The sequence below is a fragment of the Lethenteron reissneri genome, chromosome 57, assembly GCF_015708825.2.
Source record: "Lethenteron reissneri isolate LAM-NWPU_2019-01 chromosome 57, ASM1570882v1, whole genome shotgun sequence".
Classification (NCBI taxonomy): domain Eukaryota; kingdom Metazoa; phylum Chordata; class Hyperoartia; order Petromyzontiformes; family Petromyzontidae; genus Lethenteron; species Lethenteron reissneri.
Window position 1 is genome coordinate 3,214,950 of NC_083835.1, and position 26,557 is coordinate 3,241,506.

At 46.4% G+C, this 26,557-nt stretch overlaps 1 protein-coding gene across 6 annotated transcripts in view; it reads left to right on the plus strand.

Moving 5' to 3' along the window:
* LOC133357184 (high affinity choline transporter 1-like) overlaps positions 1–26,557 on the plus strand; it is a 54,078-nt gene that overhangs the window by 13,755 nt on the left and 13,766 nt on the right. For 4 of the 6 annotated variants that reach the window (XM_061575006.1, XM_061575007.1, XM_061575005.1 and 1 more), the window contains exons 2-3: positions 19,966–20,191; positions 21,362–21,475. In XM_061575006.1, the coding sequence (XP_061430990.1) occupies positions 20,008–20,191; positions 21,362–21,475 (298 nt within the window). In that variant the 5' untranslated portion in view covers positions 19,966–20,007. Of the gene's footprint in view, positions 1–2,508; positions 2,680–8,515; positions 8,585–19,965; positions 20,192–21,361; positions 21,476–26,557 lie in introns of those variants that run through there. The other 2 variants (XM_061575004.1, XM_061575008.1) reach the window with 2 other exon arrangements.

Consider the following 26,557-nt stretch of genomic DNA (forward strand, 5'->3'; position numbering starts at 1 on the left):
AGTAGCTGCATGTTTAGTAGCAACAGTAGCTGCATGTGTAGTAGCAACAGTAGCTGCATGTTTAGTAGCAACATTAGTTGCATGTGTAGTAGCAACAGAGCTACATGTGTAGTAGCAACAGCAGCTACATGTGTAGTAGCAACAGTAGCTTCATGTGTAGTAGCAACAGTAGCTAAATGTGTAGTAGCAACAGTCGCTGCATGTGTAGTAGCAACAGTAGCTGCATGTATAGTAGCAACAGTAGCTGCATGTGTAGTAGCAACAGTAGCTGCATGTGTAGTAGCAACAGTAGCTACATGTGTAGTAGCAACAGTAGCTGCATGTGTAGTAGCAACAGTAGCTGCATGTGTAGTAGCAACAGTAGCTGCATGTGTAGTAGCAACAGTAGCTGCATGTGTAGTAGCAACAGTAGCTGCATGTGTAGTAGCAACAGCAGCTACATGTGTAGTAGCAACAGCATCTACATGTGTAGTAGCAACAGTAGCTACATGTGTAGTAGCAACAGTAGCTGCATGTGTAGTAGCAACAGTAGCTGCATGTGTAGTAGCAACAGTAGCTGCATGTGTAGTAGCAACAGCAGCTACATGTGTAGTAGCAACAGCAGCTACATGTGTAGTAGCAACAGTAGCTACATGTGTAGTAGCAACAGTAGCTACATGTGTAGTAGCAACAGTAGCTACATGTGTAGTAGCAACAGTAGCTGCATGTTTAGTAGCAACATTAGTTGCATGTGTAGTAGCAACAGTAGCTACAAATGTAGTAGCAACAGTAGCTACATGTTTAGTAGCAACAGTAGCTGCATGTGTAGTAGCAACAGTAGCTGCATGTTTAGTAGCAACATTAGTTGCATGTGTAGTAGCAACAGTAGCTACAAATGTAGTAGCAACAGTAGCTGCACGTGTAGTAGCAACAGTAGCTACATGTGTAGTAGCAACAGTAGCTGCATGTATAGTAGCAACAGTAGCTGCATGTGTAGTAGCAACAGTAGCTGCATGTGTAGTAGCAACAGTAGCTACATGTGTAGTAGCAACAGTAGCTGCATGTGTAGTAGCAACAGTAGCTGCATGTGTAGTAGCAACAGTAGCTACAAATGTAGTAGCAACAGTAGCTGCATGTGTAGTAGCAACAGTAGCTGCATGTGTAGTAGCAACAGTAGCTGCATGTGTAGTAGCAACAGCAGCTGCATGTGTAGTAGCAACAGTAGCTACATGTGTAGTAGCAACAGTAGCTGCATGTGTAGTAGCAACAGTAGCTACATGTGTAGTAGCAACAGTAGCTGCATGTGTAGTAGCAACAGTAGCTACATGTGTAGTAGCAACAGTAGCTGCATGTGCAGTAGCAACAGTAGCTACATGTGTAGTAGCAACAGTAGCTACATGTGTAGTAGCAACAGTAGCTACATGTGTAGTAGCAACAGTAGCTACATGTGTAGTAGCAACAGTAGCTACATGTGTAGTAGCAACAGAGCTGCATGTGTAGTAGCAACAGCAGCTACATGTGTAGTAGCAACAGAGCTACATGTGTAGTAGCAACAGTAGCTGCATGTGTAGTAGCAACAGTAGCTACATGTGTAGTAGCAACAGTAGCTGCATGTGCAGTAGCAACAGTAGCTACATGTGTAGTAGCAACAGTAGCTGCATGTGTAGTAGCAACAGTAGCTACAAATGTAGTAGTTACATATGTAGTAGCTACGGGCCCCGCACTTTCAAGGGCCCCGCGCTAAATGCTTTCAAGCCATCAATTCTGGTTCAGTGATTCTGCACTTGCTCTATTACTATAGTACTAAACCGCCTTCGACTTTTACGAACGACCGGGTGTTTAAGGTTAGCGAAAAAATACAATGACTTTACAATTCTATGGGTCTTTCGGTAAAGCCACGTAGGTAGAAAAATTATAAAAATATATATATATATCACGACGTTTCCATCGCAACATAAGCAATCGTCTTCAGGTGCAATAAAAAAAAACGTGAGTGTTTAATGTGAACGTTTTTTGTTTGTTCATTTAGGGCCTCTTTATAACATTTGCCACTGCCCCCTCCCCGCACTGCTCATCAGAGGTCGCAAATGGGTTTTCATTCCTTACCCGTACCCGGCCGCACCAGGGTCGCAAACGGGTACCCGTACCCGGCCGTACCCTATCCGTACCCGGCTGGGTACGGGTAGGGTACGGGTACCCAATTGCGACCTCTGGGATGAAGCCATGTTGCAGGCGCGGGTGGGTTGATTCTAGGAACTTGAATTGTGAGAAGAGACAAGACGTTGGGAAATGAGTGACAAACGGTGACTCACCAGTGACTCACGGCCTACCCGTACCCGGCCGGGTACAGGTAGCCGGGTATCGGGTATGATACGGGTATCGGGTACCCGGTTGCAACCTCTGCTGCTCATACTCCTTGCACCGCCCACCGCCCAGTTCAAGAACAACCAGACGGGGGGCACGCGGGGTGGGAGCACGTGGAGGGGATTTGGTTGAGGGGGGGTTCCTCCTTTGGGGCAGTCGCTCCGATTCGCCGTAGCCAGTGGGACACGGCTCTTGCTTGTCCATCGACACAGCAAACTCGACAATTCGTTGACGAGCCGACACGACGTTTGCCGTCGCGTGAGCCGGACATCGAAGGCATCCCGATTCGGATCGAGCCCCGCGTCGAGAACGGCCGCTGCGTCCCATCGCTGGCAGGTGAATGCGCGCGCGTTGCAACCACAACAACAACCACAACAACCACAACGACAACAACAAAAAGACACGCGCGCACACGACAAAGGCATAGGTCCTCCTCCCCTCCCACCGGTATAGCCTCAACAGACTGTTGGGGCAAGTGATGTACCGCCAGCATGTGCTGGAAATTCACCTGCCCACGGGATTGTTCCCTAGGAACTACATGCAACAAAAACCACACACGCAAAAGGCAAAGATCCCCCGTATAGCCTGAGCAATATTTTTGGGGCAAGTGCTGTTAGCGAGCAGCATCTGTAAAGGCCGGAACGGTACACGAGGGGGTGGGTGGCCAGCACCACGCCCGGCCGCCTTTGTCTCCCCAGTGGCAACGCTTACACACCGCACTGGGTACAGTAAATCTGGCTGTGACGGTCCCACCTGATGACGGAGACTTGTGTTGCCTCCGAAACGTCGAGATATATAATTTTATTTCTATTATTATTTCTATTATTTTATTTTTATTATTTATTTTTACCTACGTGACTTTACCGAAAAACCCTAAGACTATGACTCCTTCTCTCTCCATGCTATAATTATAATCGTATCATTATTACCACTAGAGAACACATTGCTCTGCCACGGTTTAATAAGAAACAGCCGTCATTGTAATACTCTGCTCACAATCCTCATATGCTCGGGGCACTCTCAGCAATCTGCCCTTTTTACATAATAATATAATTCCAATATGATATGTATCGTTGGGTGTTTTAATATTCTTCTTGGTTCTTTCGGTAAAGTCACGTAGAAGCGAAATAATAAAATAATAATAATAAAACATAATTAAATAATTCTCACGACGTTTCGGCCACAACGCAAGCAGCCGTCCTCAGGTGAAGAACAGGTCTGTCGGAAAGACATCGTCTGAATGACGCTGTCTTTCCGACAGACCTGTTCTGAATCAGACGCTGTCTTTCCGACAGACCTGTTCTTCACCTGAGGACGGCTGCTTGCGTTGTGGCCGAAACGTCGTGAGAATTATTTTATTATGTTTAACTTTTATTATTTCCCTTCTACGTGACTTTACCGAAAGAACCAAGAAGATGAATCCCTGCAGTCACGAAAGCATTAAATCGAAATGTTTTAATATTATTTAGGATGTAATGGATATTCTTGTAAAAAGAATGCCATTCATAGGAGTACACATTGAAAAGCTAGAGCGGTGGTTTACTGTCACTGGACCCGTTTGGTTCGCAAAGAGGGCATCTCGCATCCCCAGCGGGTGAGTGCACCCCAGGTTAAGAAGCACTGAGTTAGAGTAATTGAAAACGCAGCGTGGTCATTCCTCTGTATTCATTACTCACACTTCTGTGGTGTCGCTAGCTATCATGATTATTATTATTACGCCTTCCGAACTTGGTCTTTCACCCTTTCAAATCAACTCAGTGTTTATTTGTTACGCGGAGAAATCCCGTGAGCCAGTTACTCGGCTAGTTTCAGTGGCAACGGCTCTGCAGCAGCCACTTACCAATCGAGTTGATGTTCGTGTGAAGAGGGGCCTTTGCCAACAGCCAACAAACTCGAGGCATAGATTATTTTTAAGAGCAGAATGATAATTATTATAGTTATTTAACCTCGCCATCAGCCATCATCTCCTCTAGCCATGGCGTGTCCCACCCAGGCCCAGTAATATTAACAGTTTGAACGGTACAGAAGTTGATCATTGGTTTTTTACCCTTGTTTCTGGCAACAAAACTGACACCTTTTTTTACGAGGAGTCATGTTTGCATAGACCACAATACCTGCAGTCATAATGCAAACAAAAAACATAACTCTGATCATGTATGCACTGTCCTTGAAGTTGATTGGTCCACACCCGAGACAGCTTTCCTTAGAGCCTAGTCTCACATAGATTGGACCAGATGACGCCAAAAGGCGCGCAACTCAAAAGACAATGCACCATCAGAGTATGAGAGTGTCAGTTTTGTTACCAGATAAAAGGGTAAAAAATCAATTATCTTTTTTTTTACTGGCAAATGAGGTACCAATGGTGGTACAAAAGTTGTTCGTGGTTTGTGAAACTGTCCCTGTCATGGGAATGCAGAATTATTACCAACCAATAGTTTACAAAAAATGAATTTACCCGTAAGAGCCACACTAAGTCCATAGACTATTTTCAGGAGCGTCTTGCAGTGGGTTTTTTTATTTTTAGATGTTTTCAACCTATCAACGACTCAGTTGATACGTGCGAGAGGAAACCGCAGCGCCCCGGATAAAGCCCACGCACGCGAGAGGGGACAACGCTCTATCCCCGTACAGAATGGCTTGAGCAGACGCAGATTCGTCAACACGCTACACTGCCTCCTCCTGGCGAAACCGAGCTATGGCAGTGCCCACGAGAGAGGAGTTTCACAACATCTGTGGACGAACACATCCCTGAATCTCAATTGAGCACAGGGTGACTCACATACCTGGCAACCCCTTACCAGTGCCTACCTTATCACAGACCAATTCAGACCTCATTGGTCACCCCGTGCCTTTAGAAATCTCAACGTTCATCCTACAAAGTCCCATCACAAGGGAAAAACACAAACAAATAGACAAAACAAATGTGCCCGTATTGAAACGGCTGTGCGCCGTATGGACCTGAAGACTCAATTTCCCGGTACACTGTTTGAGACTCGGCTCTATAGAAAGCTGTCTGTGCTGTGAACCAATCAGTTTCAAAATCAATGCATCATCATATACTACCAGCGCATGTTTTTGTTTGCATGTTCACCACAAGGCCTGTGTGTGGTTAATGCAGACACGATTCCTTGCAAAGGGTTTCTGTTTGGTGATTTAACATCTGAACGCAACTGTTTCATTGCCAGAGAGGGTCAAACCCATTCTCATATTGTGATACTGGCAAGGCGAGGTCCCTTGATAAACCAAATGGGTTGACAGCCGCGGACTAGGGGACTTGTTAGGACACCGTAGAGCCCGTGTCCTTATCCACTGCTGGATGAGTGCTTTCCCCTCGCCGCACGTAGGTCATGTCCCGAGAACTTTCGGTCGATTTCTCTATTCCTGCATCTTGACAGACCCGCACCGAGACTTTGCATCGATAGCTCGTTCTTACGATGTATCTTTACTTCGTTATTATAGGGCGCCCTGCCTCAAGGCGCCCTCTAAATATAAAAAAGCGGGGTAACGAAACATCGAGTGACTGAGCTGGCAAGGGCGTGGAAGGCCTGATAAATGAGTGATTGTAACAGAGAGCACATGGGGTCACGATGATGGTAATAATAATATAATTATAGATTTGAAGTTTTAAGTTTTTTTCTTTTTTTTACCTACGTGACTTTACCGAAAAAAACAAAGAGTAATAATAATATAGTTGGTCATCGATTATGCCAATTTCATACAGTAAACACATTTAAAACACTTAAAGAAAAACTTTTAGCAACACCTAAGAGCATAACGTCGTGCAAGATTGTGCAAAAATAAGCGATTTAAAAAAATGATTAGTAGTGATTATCCGGATAATCGATGATCTACCGTACTTTAATTTTATATAGTATCATTCATGCTAATTGCATTCCATGACGCTATATATTGATTGTATATAAGGACCAAATCTTATATAGAGCCTTCCTACCAAAGCAAAAAATGTATAGTAGATGAATAAATAAACGAATAACGAAATGGCACCACAAACAATAGGGCACAAACAACAACAACAGCAGCAAAGTTATCACAGACATGAGCCCATGAGCTCTTCTACACATCCCAGAGCACAGATCCGACTTCTAAAACAAGCCAGGCAACGTTCACACGAGGGGCGCTGGGTAGAGTGCCCAGCAGTTGCGACTCGTTCAGTCCCATCGCTCAAATGTCCAAAAATACGACAACGACCTATTTCGACGAAGAACATTTTTTTTGTACGAGTAACACAAAAAAAAGAAAGAGGCCTCTAGTTCGGATTTGAGTGAGACGAGAGTGTATAGGGGAGGGATGGGAAGGAGTGGAGAGGCTAGGGGAGGGAAGGGAATGGAATGGATTGAGGGCAAGTTATGAGTTAAGGTGGAGAATACAGTTTCTAAACTCGACTAAAAAGTAAACTATTGATTTTATTTTACCAGGTAAGGCCCACTGAGCTGTACATCTCTTTTTCAGAAACGACCTGGCCACAAACGATAGCTCAACGAAGTGGCTTATCACGTGAAAATGTATGGCAGTAGCCAAATACTATAAACGCACGTTTCTAAAACCCGGAGAAAAATCCACGCGACCACGAGGGGAGGAGAGAGAGAGAGACACGCAAACTCCCAATATACAGCAGCAGGCGTCAGGGTCGGGATCAACCCCACGATCTCCTGCATACCAGGCGAGGTAGTTAACATATCTTAGCCACGGTGAAGATGATGATGAGAGAGAGACACGCAAACTCTAAATATACAGCAGCAGGCGTCAGGGCCGGGATCGACCCCACGATCTCCTGCATACCAGGCGAGGTAGTTAACATCTCTTAGCCACCGTGATGATGATTATGAGAGAGAGACACGCAAACTCCAAATATACAGCAGGCGTCAGGGCCGGGATCGACCCCACGATCTCCTGCATACCAGGCGAGGTAGTTAACATCTCTTAGCCAACATGATGATGATGATGAAAGAGAGACACACAAACTCCAAATATACAGCAGCAGGCGTCAGGGTCGGGATCGACCCCACGATCTCCTGCATACCAGGCGAGGTAGTCAACATCTCCTAGCCACCGTGGCACCCCTAGAAAGCAGAACTGCTGTGACTGGACACTGCTCAGCGTGCGTCGGTCATGGGTAGAAAAACTCCGATTTTTCCAGCGGCAGGCATCGGGTTTATTCTTTAATACAATTAAACCCGATTTCGGGGAATTATAACCTGGTTTAATGAATACGAAACTCTGATCCAAGGCTTCGGCTGCTTCCTCGTCGGTGCTGCTATCGTACTCGGGGGGGCCGTCTGGCACGGGGTAGTCGTAGAATGCGGCGGGCAGGTTGGTCTTGATGAACACGTGGAGCTTCTCCTCCACAATCGTGGGCGCCAGTGAGTTCCTTCGCTTGGAATGGATGAAGCCCATCGTTGAGAAGTTGGCAAAGTGCGGTTCTGCAATTAGAACCAGTTAAACCGGATTTCTCCCAATCTCAGATGATCGGGTTTAATATAAAAAGACAATTAAACCCGATTGTAAATAAGTATAACCCGTAAAAACAAAGTTTTTCACTATAAATCCTTTATATGCGTGGCGGCTAGAGTCCTCTCGTCCTCTGGCTTGAGATGGCTGCCACCTATGGGTCAGAAGATTGTCTGCCAGTATTAAGCAATTGGTAATTACATATTTAATTTGTTTTCCCTAAACAGTGTAACATTTTGGAAACATTTTGGGGGAAAAATTTCACGAACATTAATTGTCTCGCACAACGAGTCTGTGTGCAAAATGTCAGCTCGATTGGATCACGGGAAGTGGGTTAAAAAACGACCGAAAGATTTGCACGGTCGTAAGCAAGCAAGCAAGCACGCAAGCAAGCAAGCACGCAAGCACGCAAGCGAACTTAATATAAAGGATTTTAAAAAACCCGACTGGGCCACCCTTGGCGTCGGTGGCTGTGGGTTTGCGTGCGTGCCCATCCCAGCAGGGAGCTGAAGTTGACGTTTTTCGAGGACATAGCCCCGACCCTGGCAAGGTAAAATGGGGTCCCTGTGTCGAGGAGGTTAAGAACGCTTTACCCTTGCGGCCATTGATGAAGGTGATTTCTGACAGACATACCTAAAACACGTTCCTTTGACGGATGTGCAGTATAAGTGTATATATATTACATTTACGTGTGTGTGTGTATGTATAAGTACCTCGTTCAACACAGCTTGTGGTTCAGAGTCAAACAGCGGTGCTTGAAACTCAAGACGATGTGAGTAATGGCGTTTTTGTATATGTCCGCATACAATTTAAACAGAATGAGAGCATAGCTATCTTAAGAGAGTAATTACATAATTAGTAATCACATTTTCATATATTAATATACGTGACTTTACCGAAAGAACAAAAGAATAATTCCTGCAGTCACGAAAGCTCCAAAATTAAGATTATATTAATATACTTTGCAAGCAGTGGAGTAAGCAAGAAATTACAAGGTTGCAACGTTACCGATGCCAACGCTAAGGAAACATTTATATTAGGCGACGTTTTAGGCAATAGACCTTCTTCAGAACACATGGATAGAGGCGACAGAGATAGCGTGGATGAGACGGCGCTTTACACCATGAGACCTGATGGGAATTACAGTTTTTATTTTATATCAGATTCATTTGCTTTAATAGTTAAACTAATAGCGGCCTAGTTAACAACAAATGCTTGCTAAATGTATTGCTAAATATACCAATTTGCATAATACGTAAGAGAAGTCTAATGTCTAATGTTGATACTTTATTGATGACTAAAGGGTTTGTCTGTTACTGAGTACGGCTACCATTAGCGTAACGATCCATTTACTGATAAATACGGGGTGAAAACTTGATTTGGAGCTTGAGCGACTGCAGTAATTACTTCTTGGTCCTTTCGGTAAAGTCACGTAGAAAGAAAATAAGTAAAATAATAGCTTACGACGTTTCGATTGCAACACAAGCAATCATCATCAGGTACGAATGAATGAGAAAAACAAACCTAGTAAACTTATAAATACAATTTAACACGTGGCAGGCTTTCGCGACCAATATTATTCATAATCAACGTTTTTTGGGTTAGATTGCGTTATTTATAAATGTGTCGTAACCCTCCACCACCCGACACGGCCAAACGTGACACTTTTTTGCTGATTGGCCGTGTCGGGTGGTGGAGGGTTACGACACATTTATAAATAACGCGATCTAACCCAAAAACGTTTATTATGAATTATAAATACAATGCTATACAACACAGATAGTCGTCTAACACAACAGTCAACACCCTATTTATATTCTTAGGTTTTTTCGGTAAAGTCACGTAGGTAAAACATTCAAATTAATAAAAGTAAAATAAAATAAAAATCACGACGTTTCGGAGGCAACACAAGCTTCCGTCTTCAGGTGGAACCGTCACAGCCACGACAGCTGTATCAAGTAAATGAGAGATTACAAGAGCTACCACTCCGAAAGCGATGGGTATTACCTTGTTATCTCGGCATGCCGCTTTCGGAGTGGTAGCTCTTGTAATCTCTCATTTACTTGATACAGCTGTCGTGGCTGTGACGGTTCCACCTGAAGACGGAAGCTTGTGTTGCCTCCGAAACGTCGTGATTTTTATTTTATTTTACTTTTATTAATTTGAATGTTTTACCTACGTCACTTTACCGAAAAAACCTAAGAATATGAATCCTTGCAGTCACGAAAGCTTCAAATCTAGAATTAGTCAACACCCTACTTGGTTGATTACGTTCTTCCAAAGATTGCTAAATCTGAGAGAGAGACAAAACACGATGTATTTGGCTGGGGCATGCGCGGGTGTCGTAGTCGTTGTTGTTGCTGTGTGTCTGTGTGTGTGTCTGTGTGTGTGTGTCTGTGTGTGTGTGTCTGTGTGTGTGTGTCTGTGTGTGTGTGTCTGTGTGTGTGGGTCTGTGTGTGTGGGTCACTGTGTAGCGGTTAGCGCGCTGCGCTATGAACCTAGCGACCCGAGTTCGATTCCCGCTCACGGCCAACACCGGTGACGATTATCTGAATCGGTCCTGGCCTCCCCTAGGTCGACTCAGCCTCAAATGAGTACCTAGTGCGGTGTGTAGTAAACATCGCCACTGGGGAGACAAAGGGGGCCGGGCGTGGTTGTTGTCCATCCACCCCCTCGTGTGCCGTGCCGGCCTTCACAGGTGCTCGCTAACAGCACTTGCCCCTACAGTCTGTTCACGCTATAGGTATGACAAGACTGTGACCCAGCCAGGCCATCGATACATTCGTGATGGATATGACGTGATCATCGCCAGCCCCGAAGCCAGTCGTCGATCAATGACTTTTTTTTGACGTTCAGCATTGCGCTCGACTTTATTTACGGGACAAAATTTTTTTTTTGGTCGTTTTGCAGTTGACATCATAACGACGAGTCGATCGCCTCCAGGCGGCGACAGACGAGGCGCCGTTTATCTTTGGGCTTGTCATCGACGTGATCTTCATTCAACGCCGAATCGGGAGCGCGCGACGACAATCGATGAAACTCGCTCACGCACGCGACTCTGGACGGGCAGAACGTTTCGTTCTGTGCATCCGCCGGCAGAAGAGGTCACTCAGTTTTCAGCTCGGCGAACGTACCAAAGGTGCAGCCTACGATCAATGGGGGCATGACCCCTTTGACCTCACCTCTCCACCCCCCCCCCCCATATCTAATTGTTGCCCCATGACTCCCTCTATGATTCAGCCCCCCCCCCCCAAAAAAGAGTTATTTGAGGAGCAGCCGGGCAGTCCTCGTCTGTGGAACATACTTCCCCAGAACATTTGGGGACTCTGAAGTCGGGGTTGACTATTTTAAGTCCCCGGCCTACAAGAGATGTTTTCTCTCACTCGCCCGGTACCGCCTGCCTGAGGAAGGTCACGTGACCTTTGCGTTGTTTGTATTATTGTAAGTTTCAGTCGTCAAGGGAGTTATCTGTGAAGAGCTGTCCGCGACTTTGGCTGTCCACGAATCGCATCTGGAACTCTGCACGACCTGGATCGAGAGGGAGAAAGCGATGAGAGAAAACCCGATGAGAGATAAAGTGATTAGATCAATTAATTTGTTATTGTGAGCATGTGCACGTGTTTAAAAGCTTACTTACGTATTTATTTAAGGTACGATTTAAAGCTTTCGTTACTGCAGGGATTTATCGTATTGGTTCTTTCGGTAAAGTCACATAGAAGGGAAATAATAAAATAATAAATATTAAACATTATTAAATACAATTCTCACGATGTTTCGGCCACAACGCAAGCAGCCGTCCTCAGGTGAAGATTCGAAAGAACCAAGAAGATTATTTAAGGTAATTCGTAAAAATAAGATTTCGGAGGCTAATATCATTATCCACTACATTTTCTATTCACGAGCATAGCCGGAAGGTATCCCTCTTGAATAATGAGGGAATATGATGTGGTTGTTTACCCTTCTATCTGGCAACAAAACTGACACCTTTTTTACAAGGAGTCATGTTTGCATAGACCGCAATACCTGCAGTCATAATACAAACTGCATAGACCGCAATACCTGCAGTCATAATACAAACTGCAGGTATTGCGGTCTATGCAAACATGACTCCTTGTAAAAAGGTGTCAGTTTTGTTGCCAGATAGAAGGGTAAACAACCAATTATCATATTTTTACTGGCAAATGAGGTTCCCACTATGAGGGAATAGTCTACATTCAGTTTAACACGTAGCAGGCTTTCGCGACCAATGTTATTCATAATAAAGTTTTTGGGTTAGATCGCGTTATTTATAAATGTGTCGTAACCCTCCACCACCCGACACGGCCAATCAGTAAAAAAAGTGTCACGTTGACAAAAGACAAAATAGTTCACGACTTTAGCCCACCGGTGTGTTGAAGAGTGAATCTACAACATTTACAATTCACGCTTCAACACACCGGTGGGCTAAAGCAGTGAACTATTTGTCTTTTGTCAACGTGACACTTTTTTACTGATTGGCCGTGTCGGGTGGGGAAGGGTTACGACACATTTATAAATAACGCGATCTAACCCAAAAAAGTTTTTTTATGAGTCTACGTACATTCAGTTTTATTTGTAAAGGGTGTTATTCGTTTGGAGTTTCGTTCAGCTGTATTCGCTCAGGGCTTTGCCGAGGGTCGGGCTCTTTCCTATAAAGCGCCGCGCGAGCCCTTTGTGCGAAAGGCGCCAGGCACAATTGAGTTTTCACATCGCTCGCCCACGCCACAAAGGGAGGCATTGCCGTGGTGCAACAATGAGATGAGTCGACAACACTGAGCAAACGACTTCACCCCCAGCACCCCCAAAAGACAAAGAGTTCCCCCCCCCCCCCCCCCCCCGTATAGCCTTAGCAGACTCATCTTCTTGGTTCTTTCGGTAAAGTCACGTAGAAGGGAAATAATAAAATGATAAAAATAAAACATAATAAAATCCAATTCTCACGACGTTTCGGCCACAACGCAAGCAGCCGTCCTCAGGTGAAGACCCCCTGGAAGATTTGGTCCCCCCCAATGTTGACTCCATGGCTACGGCCTTGTGGTGGGGTAAAGTGTGGGTAGCTGCCGCCTCGTCTCTTTCAAGACGTCCAGCCGAGCGTCGAATAAGCTGACCACAACAAAAGATACACTTTCTAGACTCCAGAGTCATCGCCATACAAATGATACCCTTGGAGGGAAGGGGGAGAGAGAAAATTAGGCGAGCAAACACGCGTCTGCCGTTGAGTGCGGGTTGGCCATGCAGACGTCTGGCCAACGTGGAAGAGTAGGCCAAAATATTGCCACCAGAGGGACTCTATAGAGCAGTGGTTCTTGACCTTAACCGCAGCATGCACCTCTACGGTTCTCAATCCTTGAAAACACATTCCTGCGGAAGGAGCTGGTAGGAACGTTGGGTTGCTCGGTCAATGGCCAGGGTCAACGGCGGCGTGGTGTATTCCGCAAATATGGCCGACTGTGAGGGCGGGCACAAGCCGGCGTGAGTCGGTTAAACGTTGAGTTTTATAAGGGCACCACGGGGTGACCAACCCCTCCCCTCCCCACCCAGCCCGACCCCACCCTCCCCTCCCCACCCAGCCCCTCCCTCCCTACCCAGCCCCTCCCCACCCTCCCCTCCCCACCCCGCCCCTCCCCACCCTCCCCACCCAGCCCCTCCCCACCCTCCCCTCCCCACCCCGCCCCTCTCCACCCTCCCCACCCAGCCCCTCCCTCCCTACCCAGCCCCTCCCCACCCTCCCCTCTCCACCCAGCCCCACCCCTCCCATTTGTGGATGCACGACGGACGGACACAATAATCCCCTGTGGGCTGGTGTAACCAGGAGGTTCCAACCAGTAAAATATAGATATGGTAATAAAAACACAGGAGTTTGATCAAACAAAGTAAGTTGGATCTTGATTTGAAGTTTTCGTTACTGCAGGCATTCATACTTTTTGGTTTTTTCGGTAAAGTCACGTAGGTAGAAAATAAAATAAATCACGACGAAAGCTTTCCCACCTGATAACGGACGCTTGTGTTGCGCCCGAAACGTCGTGATGTATTTTATTTTATACCTCCGTGACTTTACCGAAAGAACCAAAGAGTATAAAGTAAGTTGTACTTGTATGCAGTGGCGGATTAAGCTAGTGCGGGGCCTGTAGCATATGTTATAAAGGGGCCCTAAATAAATCAAACAAACGTAAATATTAAAACACATTTTTAACTTGCAAAGTAAAGTAATTGTATTTTTTCATTTGCTATATAGTCATATAATACGACAAATTGCTAACCTTAAACATCCATACTCTTTGGTTCTTTCGGGAAAGTCACGTAGGTAGAAAAATAAAATACTGCTGGATTATTTTTTCCACCTGAGGACGATCGCTTGTTTTACAATCGGAATGTCGTGATATTTTATTTTATTTTTTCTACCCACGTGGCTTTACCGAAAGAACCAACGAGTATGGATTCCTGCAGTCACGAAAGCTTCAAACCAAGATTAAACACCCAGTCGTTCATAAAAGTTGAAGGCGGTATAGTACTATAGTAATAAAGCAAGTGCAGAATCACTGAACCGGAATTGAAAGCTTGAAAGCATTTAGCGTGGGGCCCTTGAAAGTGCGGGGCCCGTAGCTACATGTGCAGCTACACGTTCGAAGTGATCGGCAACCACTTTCGCCCCGAGCCTCCTCAACTTTTTAATCCAGGCTCAGAGGACTGGCTCAGATATCCACGGCAGAGTACCTCGGAGCAAACCCACACGTGCAAGGGAGCTAGCACTCAGAATCGGAGTTCGAATATGTTTTTTAATATATATACTGGAGGAATCCGAGGAGCTATAAAGCTCTTTTTCGCAGATGTCCAGTAAAACCCACTTGGACTAATTGCTTCTCTTTCAGAAACGACTTGGCCGCAAACGATAGCTCGGCGAAGTGGCTTACCACGTGGGCATTGATGGCAGCCATATACTCGATGTCCACGTGCTGTAACTTGCCATCATGTACGCCGGTGAGATCGACACTCACGGGTACGGAGGGAGTTTCACGACCCTCGCGTGATCCACCAACGCTTGTTCAAACAACAGCAGATGCCACGAAACGCCTGGCATATTTTTACATATGTACAATTTTATATATATACTTCTATGTGAATATCCACAATCATTATGAGATCTCTTTTACCAGTGGCAAAATATAGTAGTAGGTTTTTACCCTTTTAAACTGGTACAAAACTGACACCTTTATTCAAGGCATCATGTTTGCAATAACCACAACACAAGTAGTCAAAAAAGCAGACAAAAAGAAGCAACTCTGAAGGACAGTGCATATTATTATTATCATCATCAGAGTTGCTTCTTTTTGTTTGCTTTTTTGACTACTTGTGTTGTGGTTATTGCAAACATGATGCTTTGAATAAAGGTGTCAGTTTTGTACCAGTTTAAAAGGGTAAAACCCTACTACTATCCACAATCATGTCACTCCTCATATCACTCTTGGGGGGGGGGGGGCTGAATCACAAGGGGAGTCACGGGGCAACAATTACCCATTGGGGGGGGTGAGGGGGGGGTCAAGGGGTCATGTACGAGGGGCGAAGCCACGTGATGGACTGGCTCGGACTTCGTGTGCAAGATGACAACAACAGTCGGTCATCTCGAGGGTAGCTGCAATACAGCGATACTACGATATATCGTACGACGTAAGGTAAACTTCAACCGTGATGATGGGTACAAAGTGAGTAATCATTGGAAAGATGTTATTAACCATGCAAAAAAGATTTAAGTACACATATTTGGACCATCTTATTTGACAGGTTCTACTTTACCGAGTGTTGACATCCCCAGCGTTTAACAGTACTCTCCTTTTTGCATTTGCATTGTCAACCAACACCGGTAACAACTAGGGGTCGGCACGGTTTGGCTCAAACCACCAAACCGCGATTTGAACCGAACCAAATCGGTTTGGTTTGGCTCTGTTTAAACTGGTTCGGTTTGGTTTGGGGCTACGAAAACCGACTCGGTTTGGCTCGGACAGGGTGGAACCGGCTCAAACTAGTTTGGTTGGTTGTAAAGGCCGAGTACAGCAATATCAAGGACATGATGACGGACATTCTCAACCAGCGCTACCCAGCGTTGACGACGGACGCGGCGCCGAAGGCGGCGCCGCGTGGCGGCATTAACATCCTCTTTGACGTGGTCTACGCGCCCAACGCTCACGACGGCGCCGCCTCCGAGGTCGACCGCTTCCTGCTTGAGCCGACTCAGGACCTGAGCATGGACGTCGTCGAGTGGTGGAAGCTGTACGGCGGCAAGTACCCGCGCATACGACGCGTGGCCCTCGACTATTTGCCTATCCCGGCGTCGTCCGTGCCCTCCGAGAGAGCAAACTCGGCCGCCAAGCGCTCCTTTCTCGACCGACCAAACCTGCTCAAGTGCACGTTCAAGGCCGAGATGTGTGTGCGCTCGTGGGCGCGGATGTTGCCTAGTGTTGGGGTTTCACTGCCATTGAACTACCACACTGCGTTCAAGGACATTGGGCGTGCCAAGCTTGAGGAGATGGCTGTGGACGACATCGTCGTCCAGTACTTGCTAGTGAATCTCAATATGAAGAAAGCCTGCGTAGAAATTAGCGATTAATACACTTGATATTTGTATTGAATGCGAATATTGTTTGCCGCGCATCTTTTCGGTTCAAGCCAACTCAAGAGGTTTGGTTTAGCTTAGTTTGGTTTGGTTTTGGTTTGGTTTGGTTCAGTCGTCGCTGGTTTGGTTTCGTTTGGTTTGCTCAATTTGAAACCAGTTTGAGTCGGTTCAAACCGTGCCGACCCCTAGTTACAACAACAAGTGCACCTGTTGTTCTCTTTTAGCCCCGCCCACCCCCCCCAACACGTTCCATTCATTGGCTACCACATTCAGATAAGCCCCTCCCCCTTAACTTGTATATAAGAACTCGTCTCTTGGAATGTTGCCTCACTTGAGACAGTGAATGTAGCTGTGACGGTCCCACCTGATGACGGAGACTTGTGTTGCCTCCGAAACGTCGTGATTTATTATTTTATTTCTATTATTATTTCTATTATTTTTACCGACGTGACTTTACCTAAAAAACCTAAGAGTATAGGGTCCACGATAATCGATATATCGTACAGCCTTCGTCGTCGTGGCTCACGTGATTGCATTATTTCCTGTCAATATTTTTGCAAGAATAACAGAAGTACAATTTCGATTTAAAGCTTTCGTGACTGCAGGGATTCATCTTCTTGGTTCTTTCGGTAAAGTCACGAAAGAACCAAGAAGAAGAAGAAGCACAATTGATAAGGTTCAGCCCGTTCACCAATAACTGCACACACACACACATACAAAGACAAAGATCCCCCGTATAGCCTGAACAGACTGTAGGGGCAAGTGCTGTTAGCGAGCACCTATGAAGGCCAGAACGGTACGCGTGACTGTCACCCCACGAATGGGGCTCTAATTGGGGTCAGGTCAAGATAAAAAATAAGATTCGTTAAACGAGCGAACAAGCACTGAGTTGAGTGTTCTTGGAGAGCCATAGCCATCTCTCGGGGGTGCTGCGATTGTAACAATGCGCGTAATGCGCGCGCGTGAGCAGATTTCATCACTCTGTTTCTAAAAACTGACCTCCACCCCCTGACCCCCCTGACCCCACGCCCCTTCCCCCACGAACACGCGTGTAGTTGTAACACAGACGTCAACGAAGGGGGACGAGGCGACAGGCCGCGACGTCTATTGGCGGAGAATGCTGTTTGTATCGAGCTCAAGTTGAACGAGGAGAGTTCAATTGCTGCGATGGTATTGCGGCTCTGTTCCAGCGACCCCCACCCCCCCCCCCCCCCCCCGAGCGATGTGCATGTGCCTCCCGTAGGCCTGTCTCTCTCCTATGACCTTGAGTTTACAGGAAGTGCGAGAAAGCGATTGACCCCTGCACCATCACTCGACTGGGTGCACACCCAGCGGCCGCGTTTCGACTCCGATTCACGGAGTCATTACGCAGTTGTCTCCTTTGGGACCGTCCATAAATGACGTCACGCACCTAGAAGGGAAATAATAAAGTAAAATAAATTCCCTTCTACGTGACTTTACCGAAAGAACCAAGAATATGAATCCCTGCAGTCACGAAAGCTTTAAATCAAAATTCAATAAAGGGTGTTGAATTTTTGTTGCATGGCGATGCAGCATGGAAGGCGATTTTTTTCCTTCATGTTTTCACTCCAGCACTGGGTAATTCCCGACTGGCCCTCTTCTCAGACCGTTCCCCGACGCAGCAAGAGGGTACCGAGCTCACAGTATCAGAAGCATGATCCTTATGACACAAATCTGACAGCACCAGGGGCATTCATTTCCGATGCAATATTGTCCGGGTCTCTGTGAGACTGGGATATAGGAGACACGTATCTGTCGTGGGCACAGTAGGCCATAGCGCGAGGGATACTGGATGTGGTGTGCCGATTATGGACATGTTTTCCAGGTCGCCGATTCAAGACAGACCCAGCCACGGTGGCTAGGAGATGGAGGAAAATAACAGACTCTCTCCTTTCTAGATATTTTGCTGGGACATGGTCTTAATGGCAAAATAACACAGCGTTTGCTTTCGGTAAACGCTGTGAATGCAGATTCACATCATCACCCAGCTCAGAAATCTCAGAAATCGTCTCTTGTCAAAACACTCATACATCGGGCAAAAACAGTGTCAGATGGTGAGAGTCTAGTGAGAGAGATGAAACATGTTAAAGAAGCACTAAGACAGAATGGCTACAATAATGCTCAAATTAACAGAGCACAGAAGGCCAAATCACGAACGCAAAGCAACACTGCTGAAAGCGATAAGATTGTTCAAACAATAAAAATTCCATACATCTCAGGAGTAACTGACAAATTAGCCCGGGTTGTGCAAAAGCAAAACATTAAAGTAAGATTTGGTACAGTGCACAAAATTCAAAAAGTGGTATCTGGCACTAAAGACGAATTGCCCAAATTATCAACAGAAGGTGTATATCGGATTAATTGTTTACGTGGCAGATGCTATATTGGACAGACGGGACGCAACATCAGTGTAAGACTAAAAGAACACCAAAGAAACATTAAATTTTCTCAAACACAACTGTCGGCAGTGGCAGAGCATGCTTGTCAACAAGGACACTCAATTGATTTTGATAACGTTGAAGTGTTGTGTAAAACTAATTATTACTGGCCAAGACCAATTAGAGAATCCATTGAAATTGAGAGAAACAGAAATAACTTCAATCGCTCTGACAGCTACACGCTTAGTGCGGCCTGGAAGCATATTATCAAACAAATACAATTACAATTCCTTATAAGGGGAACAAATACCAATGAATAACAATTGAATGATTACCAATCTATATAATTACAATACCCCCAGATTGAATTGAATTAAATGATGACGTCACCCTGATGCTGCTCTATTTAAGACCGGAAGCAACAGGAGAGCTTCACCATTCTTGCCCGATGAAGCTGATTGTAATTATCAGCGAAACGTCGTACTACTCAAATTTTAAAATGCTGTTGATTCTCTCTTCAGCACACCGGTGGGCTAAAGAAGTGAATTATTTTGTCCTTTGAAAACGTGACACATTTTTTACTGTTTGGCCGTGTCGGGTGGTGGAGGGTTACGACACATTTATAAATAACGCGATCTGACCCAAAACCCTGTATTATGAATAGGAGATGTTAACTACCTCGCCTGGTATGCAGGGGGTCGTGGGTTCGATCCAGACCCTGACACCTGCTGCTGTATATTTGGAGTTTGCGGTGTCTCTCTCTCTCTCTCTCCCCGTGGTCACGTGGATTTTTCTCCAGGTCTTCTGGTTTTTCACTCCACGTTTAGAATCAACATCACGCGTTTAGAGTATTTAGCTGTTATGCATTTCGACTCGATAAGCCACTTCGTTGGGCTACCATTTCTGGCCAGGTCGCTTCTGAAAAATAGCTAGAAAGCTCAGTCGGCCTTACCTGGTAAAAACTTTAAATAGTTGAACGATATAAAACCCTGGATAGCATTGGCGTGATGCAATCCATGAAACAATTGCAATTTTTTTTGTATCTCAATGTGACATCCCATTATCGCGCGTTGTTTCCTCCCTCCGTTAACTGTCTCGTCGTCTCCCTCTCTGCGTGCGCCTCCTCAGAGCAAACTCGAATCGGAGGACCTCCACTGAGAAGCGATCACAATGGCAACGAACGTCGGCGGTTTGGTGGCGGTCATCGTGTTTTACATCGCCATCCTGGCGACGGGCGTGTGGGCATCGCGGAAGTCCAGAAAGACGGAGAAGCGATCCAAAAGCATGCGGAGCGAGATGGCCATGGTTGGGGACCGCAAAATGAACGTAATCGTCGGGATCTTCACGACCACAGGTGTGCCGTGCAAAGACAAAGATTCCCCCGTGCGTGTGTGTGGCCTTGACAGACCTTATTGGGGCAATTGCTGTGAGCGGGCAGCACCTGCGAAGCAGAGGTCGCAAACGGGTTTTGATTCCTTACCCGTACCCGGCCGCACCAGGGTCGCAAACGGGTACCCGTACCCGGCCGTACCCGTACCCTACCCGTACCCAGCCGGGTATCGGGTACCTGATTGCGACCTCTGGGATGAAGCCATGTTGCAGGCGCGGGTGGGTTGATTCTAGGAACTTGAATTGTGAGAAGAGACAAGACGTTGGGAAATGAGTGACAAACAGTTACTCACCAGTGACTCACGGTCTACCCGTACCCGTACCCAGCCGCACCAGGGTCGCAAACGGGTACCCGTATCCGGCCGGGTACGGGTAGCCGGGTATCGGGTATGGTACGGGTATCGGGTACCCGGTTGCGACCTCTGCTGCGAAGGCCCACGACGGCGCACGAAGGGGATGGGTCGCCAGGTCCAGGCGGTACCGGTCCATCTCCCGGCAGACGATTGGCAGCTTTAACTCGACATTGAGCGTCCGGACATCCCACGTGGCCAGCCACAGTCGTTTTCTGTTTCTGGAAGAATTCTGACTGGGAGGGGTTCGAACTGGCTCCGCCAAATGGGGCTTTGGCTCGAAGGCGTCATGAACGCCTGTTCCCCCTCTTGGTGCCTCCGGCACAAGCTTAATTGGGTGTTTCCACCGTGGTATTTGGTCAAAAAAGAAAAATACTCGCAGACTCACGCCAAAGCCAAAGTTCGCCCGTATAGCCTGAAAAGACTGTTGGGGTAAGTGCTGTTCAGCGGGTAGCACCTATGAAGGCCGCAACGGCGCACGAGGGGGGTGGGGTGGCCAGCACCACGCCCAGCCGCCTTTGTCTCCTCAGTGGTGATGCTTACACACCGCACCAGGTACTCATTTGAGGCCGAGTCGACCCAGGGGGGGGGGGCAGGATCGATTCAGATCATCAAACGGGAATCGAACTGCGCCACCGCTCCCCATCTACATGCAAACGCACGCACACCACGCACACACACACATCGCACAGACGGTACATTGCCGTTTTTAAGTTTGTGAGCACATAGCCTTGGTGTCATGTCGTGTGTGTGTGTCCCCCCCTCCCCCCTTCTTATATCTGTAGCCACGTGGGTTGGAGGGGCTTACATCAACGGCACGGCGGAGGTCATATATACGCCCGGAATGGGCTTAGCGTGGATGCAGGCTCCCATCGGCAGTGCTGTCAGCCTATTTGTCGGTATGAAAGCACGCACTTGCACCAAGGACAAATCTCTACCGTTCATCGCCAAAAGTAATGGCAGACCTCTCGAAAAATGTGTCACTTCATCCGTTAAAAAAAATCCACCTCTGAGAATTGAGAATATAATGTTGGCTGCCTTGCAATGTACGTGTCTCTACTAGTAGGGATGGATCTATGGGATCCCGGCAGTAGTTCTGCGATGTCTGCTTCTTTCGCGGGGCCATTCTCAAACACATGGGCGGTGTTTCGATTTAAAGCTTTCGTGACTGCATGGATTCATCTTCTTGGTTCTTTCGGTAAAGTCACGTAGAAGGGAAATAATAAAAATAAAACATAATAAAATATTGTTATGTTTTATTTTTATTATTAAATAATAATAACATCCTCATCTTCTTGGTTCTTTTGGTAAAGTCACGTAGAATAGAAATAATAAAATAATAAAAATAAAACATAATAAAATAATTCTCACGACGTTTCGGCCACAACGCAAGCAGCCGTCCTCAGGTGAAGAAGAGGTCTGTCGAGAAGACAGAGTCTTATCAGAGTCTTATCGACAGACCTGGTCTTCACCTGAGGACGGCTGCTTGCGTTGTGGCCGAAACGTCGTGACAATTGTATTTTATTATGTGTTTTATTATTTTATTATTTCCATTCTACGTGACTTTACCGAAAGAACCAAAAAGACATGGGGGTGGAATAAAATTTGCATAAAAAAACTCCACGAGTGATTAACAACAATCACCGCCGTTAAGAATCGTTTATGCGTCTCGACGCGGCACACTTGAATGCAATACAAAACAACAACAACAACAACATTGAAATCCGTAGGCTAAGGGGCCGTCCATAAATGACGTCACGCGATTTTGGACGATTTTTGACCCCCCCCCCCCCTCGTCACACAGCGTTACAAAAAGTCAGACCCCCCCCTCAAATATGACGTCACAAAGCTCTGCCCCCCCCCCCACTCTGATGTTGTAGGAGAAAACATTTATTAAAAAGTCTGCTTCATTAAGTAGAACGTGTTGTCTATATTAATTTAAAGTTGCGCATTTTGATGTGACGTCACATTTCTCAAACCCCCCCCACCCCTCGTCACACATCGTCACAAATGTCTGACCCCCCCCCCCTAGGTGCGTGACGTCATTTATGGACGGTCCCTAACCTTAAACGATGTAATAAGTCCTTTCTAAACTCATTGATCGCGAACAATGTGGTTCTCAAGAGTATCCAGCGAGCGCGAACAAATGAAGTGGCACGTGCGTAGGCGTCTATTGAATGTTGTTGTTGTTTGTTTGTTGTTGTTGTCGTTACCCGCTTGCCGTTATGAGCCGGTCGGGCTAACCTCACGTAAACGGACAAATGGTGAGAAAAAAAAAACCCAAAAATGTCCGTTCCGTTATTTCGTGCGTCGTTCGTTTCTCAGAACCATCGCAAAAGGAGCCGTCCATAAATGACGTCACGCACCTGGGGGGGGGGGGGGTTCAGACATTTGTGACGATGTGTGACGAGGGGGGGGGGGGGTTGAGAAATGTGACGTCACATCAAAATGCGCAACTTTAAATAAATATAGACAACACGTTCTACTTAATTAAATAGACGTTTTTAAAAATGTTTCCTCCTACAATATCAGAGCGCAGCGCCACATTAAATACGCACTTCAATGACAATAGTTTAAAGCGATTTGAAGCATGTTTTAGTTTTTGGGGGGGGGGGCAGAGCTTTGTGACGTCATATTTGAGGGGGGGGGGTCTGACTTTTTGTGACGCCGTGTGACGAGTAGGGGGGGTCAAAAATCGTCCAAAATCGCGTGACGTCATTTATGGACGGCCCCAGAGTCAGGCAAGGGGGAGAGGGGCGGTAGGGGGGGGGCTTGGCTGGAACAATATTCAACAAGGCGGGGGGAGGGGAGGGGTCAAGTTTGGTGGAGAATCACCGGATCGAGACGCGGCTGCCTCACCTGGTGAGCATCCACTCTTCCCCAGGGTTTCCCCAGCCCTTGGACCAACACAATCCCCAAATACTCCCTCCGAGCCTGTTCTTCTGGGCCGTGGCTGTGGGGGGCCCGGTGGGATGGGGGAGGGGTGGAAGGAGGTGGTGGGGGGCAGGTTGGGGGGAGGGGTAGAAGGTCGAGTTTCGGCCCCTAATAGCACTCCCCACAGTAACCCAGCAAGGTGAATCGGCGGGATTGTAATGTTGGAATGTGGTGAAAATACAATTACAAATAATACATTTTAACCGCCACGCGTGAAAACGAACTTTTTTTTTTAAAAGCAGAATACTACATATGACAATCAATCATGTGATTAGGCCATCGGCATGTTAGCTTGCAAAGGCAATTATCGAGCAGCAATTTGTTTCAGCAGCAACAACAACAACAACAAAACTCTGGACTGACATCGGACCTTCTGCGTCTGGCTTGTCAAACACAACGCTGCTGTGAACGCCACAGATGATGTTTCTTGGCAACAGTCGATGCGATTCCCACTGCTCAAATAAGCGCCAAAAAGCGGTTGTTCAAACGCAAAGCGGCACGCGAACTCGATCTGCATTCCCGTCGGATGAATGCCACAATAGGCACGGCCTCGTTGCGTTGATATCTCTTAGTTCCGGCTGTCGACAGATTAGGAGGAGCTGCCAGAAGCCACTCTTTGGTTCTTTCGGTAAAGTCACGTAGAACGGAAATAAATAAATTTGAAAGACAAAACACAGACACGGAGACACAGAGAGAGAGAGAGAGACACGACATAGACTTTACCGAAAGAACCACAGAGTAATTCATGCAGTCACGAAAGTTTCAAATCAAATTTGCCAGAAGTCAATTTCACGATGCCCTACGATCGGTGCTCCGGGGAAGTTTTTGTGCCTCTCAATTGATTCGTCCTCCAAATTCTCTGAAGGCCACGTGGACTACGGTATCCTATTCTTTGGGTATGGCTCGTGGGGGTGGATGGCTGGGGCAGGGAAATTGAACAATGCCTCTTAGTCAGGAGCTATTTCCCTACAACTCGTTCAACCTTCAACACAAAACGTGCATTATCAGAGGCTGTTCAAGCCGGCTGCTTTCACTGTCCGTCCTTCGCCTTCAGCTGTTCGTTCCCTTCTCCCTCTCCATCTTATTCTTCCTTCTCTGATCCTCTTCTCCCTCGTTCCTTCGCTCGCTGTTCCTTCCTCCAGTCCCTCTTCTCGTGCGCTATTTGTTCGAACCGCTACTTATTTAGTCTTCAACTCTCCGATTGTCCGCCGGGTTCTTTACCCCGTCATCCTGCATGGCAGCTCACGGTCGAAATACTCCGCGGCGAGACTAAAAAAAAAAACCTCCTTTTCCATCCTCCTCCTCCTCCTCATCCATCCTCCTCCTCCTCATCATCTATCCTCCTCCATCCTCATCCATCCTCCTCCTCCCTACATCAAGGACCAAGGGGACCGCCGCTGCCAGGCGACGTCTCTTTGCGGCGGTCCCCCTCCCACCCCATCGCCGTCTGAAACGCGGCCACCACCGAGCCACAGATTTTGTATCAGCAATCGATCTCCACTGGGCTTTTGAAGAGACACTTAAAAGGCCCACCTCTTTCTTCTTAAAGGCCCACCTCTTTCTTAAAGGCCCACCTCTTTCTTCTTAAAGGCCCATCTCTTTCTTAAAGGCCCACCTCTTTCTTCTTAAAGGCCCACCTCTTTCTTAAAGGCCCACCTCTTTCTTCTTAAAGGCCCACCTCTTTCTTAAAGGCCCACCTCTTTCTTAAAGGCCCACCTCTTTCGCCTGACATTCGAACAACTCTGAGCTTGGCTCCACGTCTCAGTTCGTGGTAATTTATGTCCGTGAACTATCGTGCACTACAAATTGCATGATTATTATTATTAGCGAGACCCTTACAATTTAACCGCAATATTCCTTCGAATTACCGTAAAACATCTTTATTTTTTTCACACAGACCAAAGGGACTGATGTATATGATGACACAAGCATTTTCTTATCGACATCATATCACGATGATGCCATCATCAGCTTAATTCAGGGCATTTCGTAATTGTTTCGAGATCGTTTACCAGAGATTACACATGTCCATCACAGTGCACCAAGCCCCACCACATTTCTTCTAGATCTCAAGCTTTCGTGACTGCAAGGACTCATACTCTTAGTTCTTTCGGTAAAGTCACCACGTAGGTAAAAAATGAAATAAAATTTAATAAAAAATAAAACAATGAAAATCACGACGTTTCGGAGGCAACACAAGTCTCCGTCATCAGGTGGGACCGTCACAGCCAGATTAGCTGCATCAAGTGAGGGAGGGGTTCACTTGATCCACCACATTTCGCCATCGAATACAAACAAACGCAGGCTATAGAGCAGCGATGCTTAACCTTCACTGCAAGCGTTGTGCCCCTTTGATTCTCAATCGTTAAAAACAAATAAGAACGGATAATGATACACTGTAAATGTGACGTTAATAGCTTCACGAAGTCAAAGAGTCTCGCCATCATTGTCAAAGCACGTGGCCTGGAATCTTCTCCAGGTGGTCTCCAGAGCCCGAAGGCAGCGCATCTCTCGTGGTGTCGTTGCAAATTCTCAGAAGTGTTCACATGTTTCTTTTTTAAACACCCCGTATAGGTTTCATGAAACAAAGTAAGTTGTACATATTTTTTTCTACCTACGTGACTTTACCGAAAGAACCAAAGGGTATGTATGGATTCATGCAGTCACGAAAGCTTCAAATCAAAAGTAAGTTGTAACTTAGGTGCCCATGCTCCATTTGTGTTGTCGATGATTTATCTTCTAAAATAAAAAAAAAATCTGGCCACGTCTCGCACCCCCAGAAAGGGCATCTCGCAGCCCCAGGCGGTGGTGTAATGCACCCTTAATCTTAATCTAAGTTGTCTTGTGGTTGTTGTTTGACTTGCATCCCACTGGGATTTTTGCACACAGCGTTGGTGTACGGTGCTTTTTCTGCAATATTTTGCTGTTTTTTCTTGGATTTTCTGTTTGCACATAGTAGATGTTTTCTTGTTCATGTTTTAGTTTTTTTTGTTTGTTGCGGTTGCACCCGTTTCAAGAGCCGAATGGCTCACAGGGCTATACCTAAT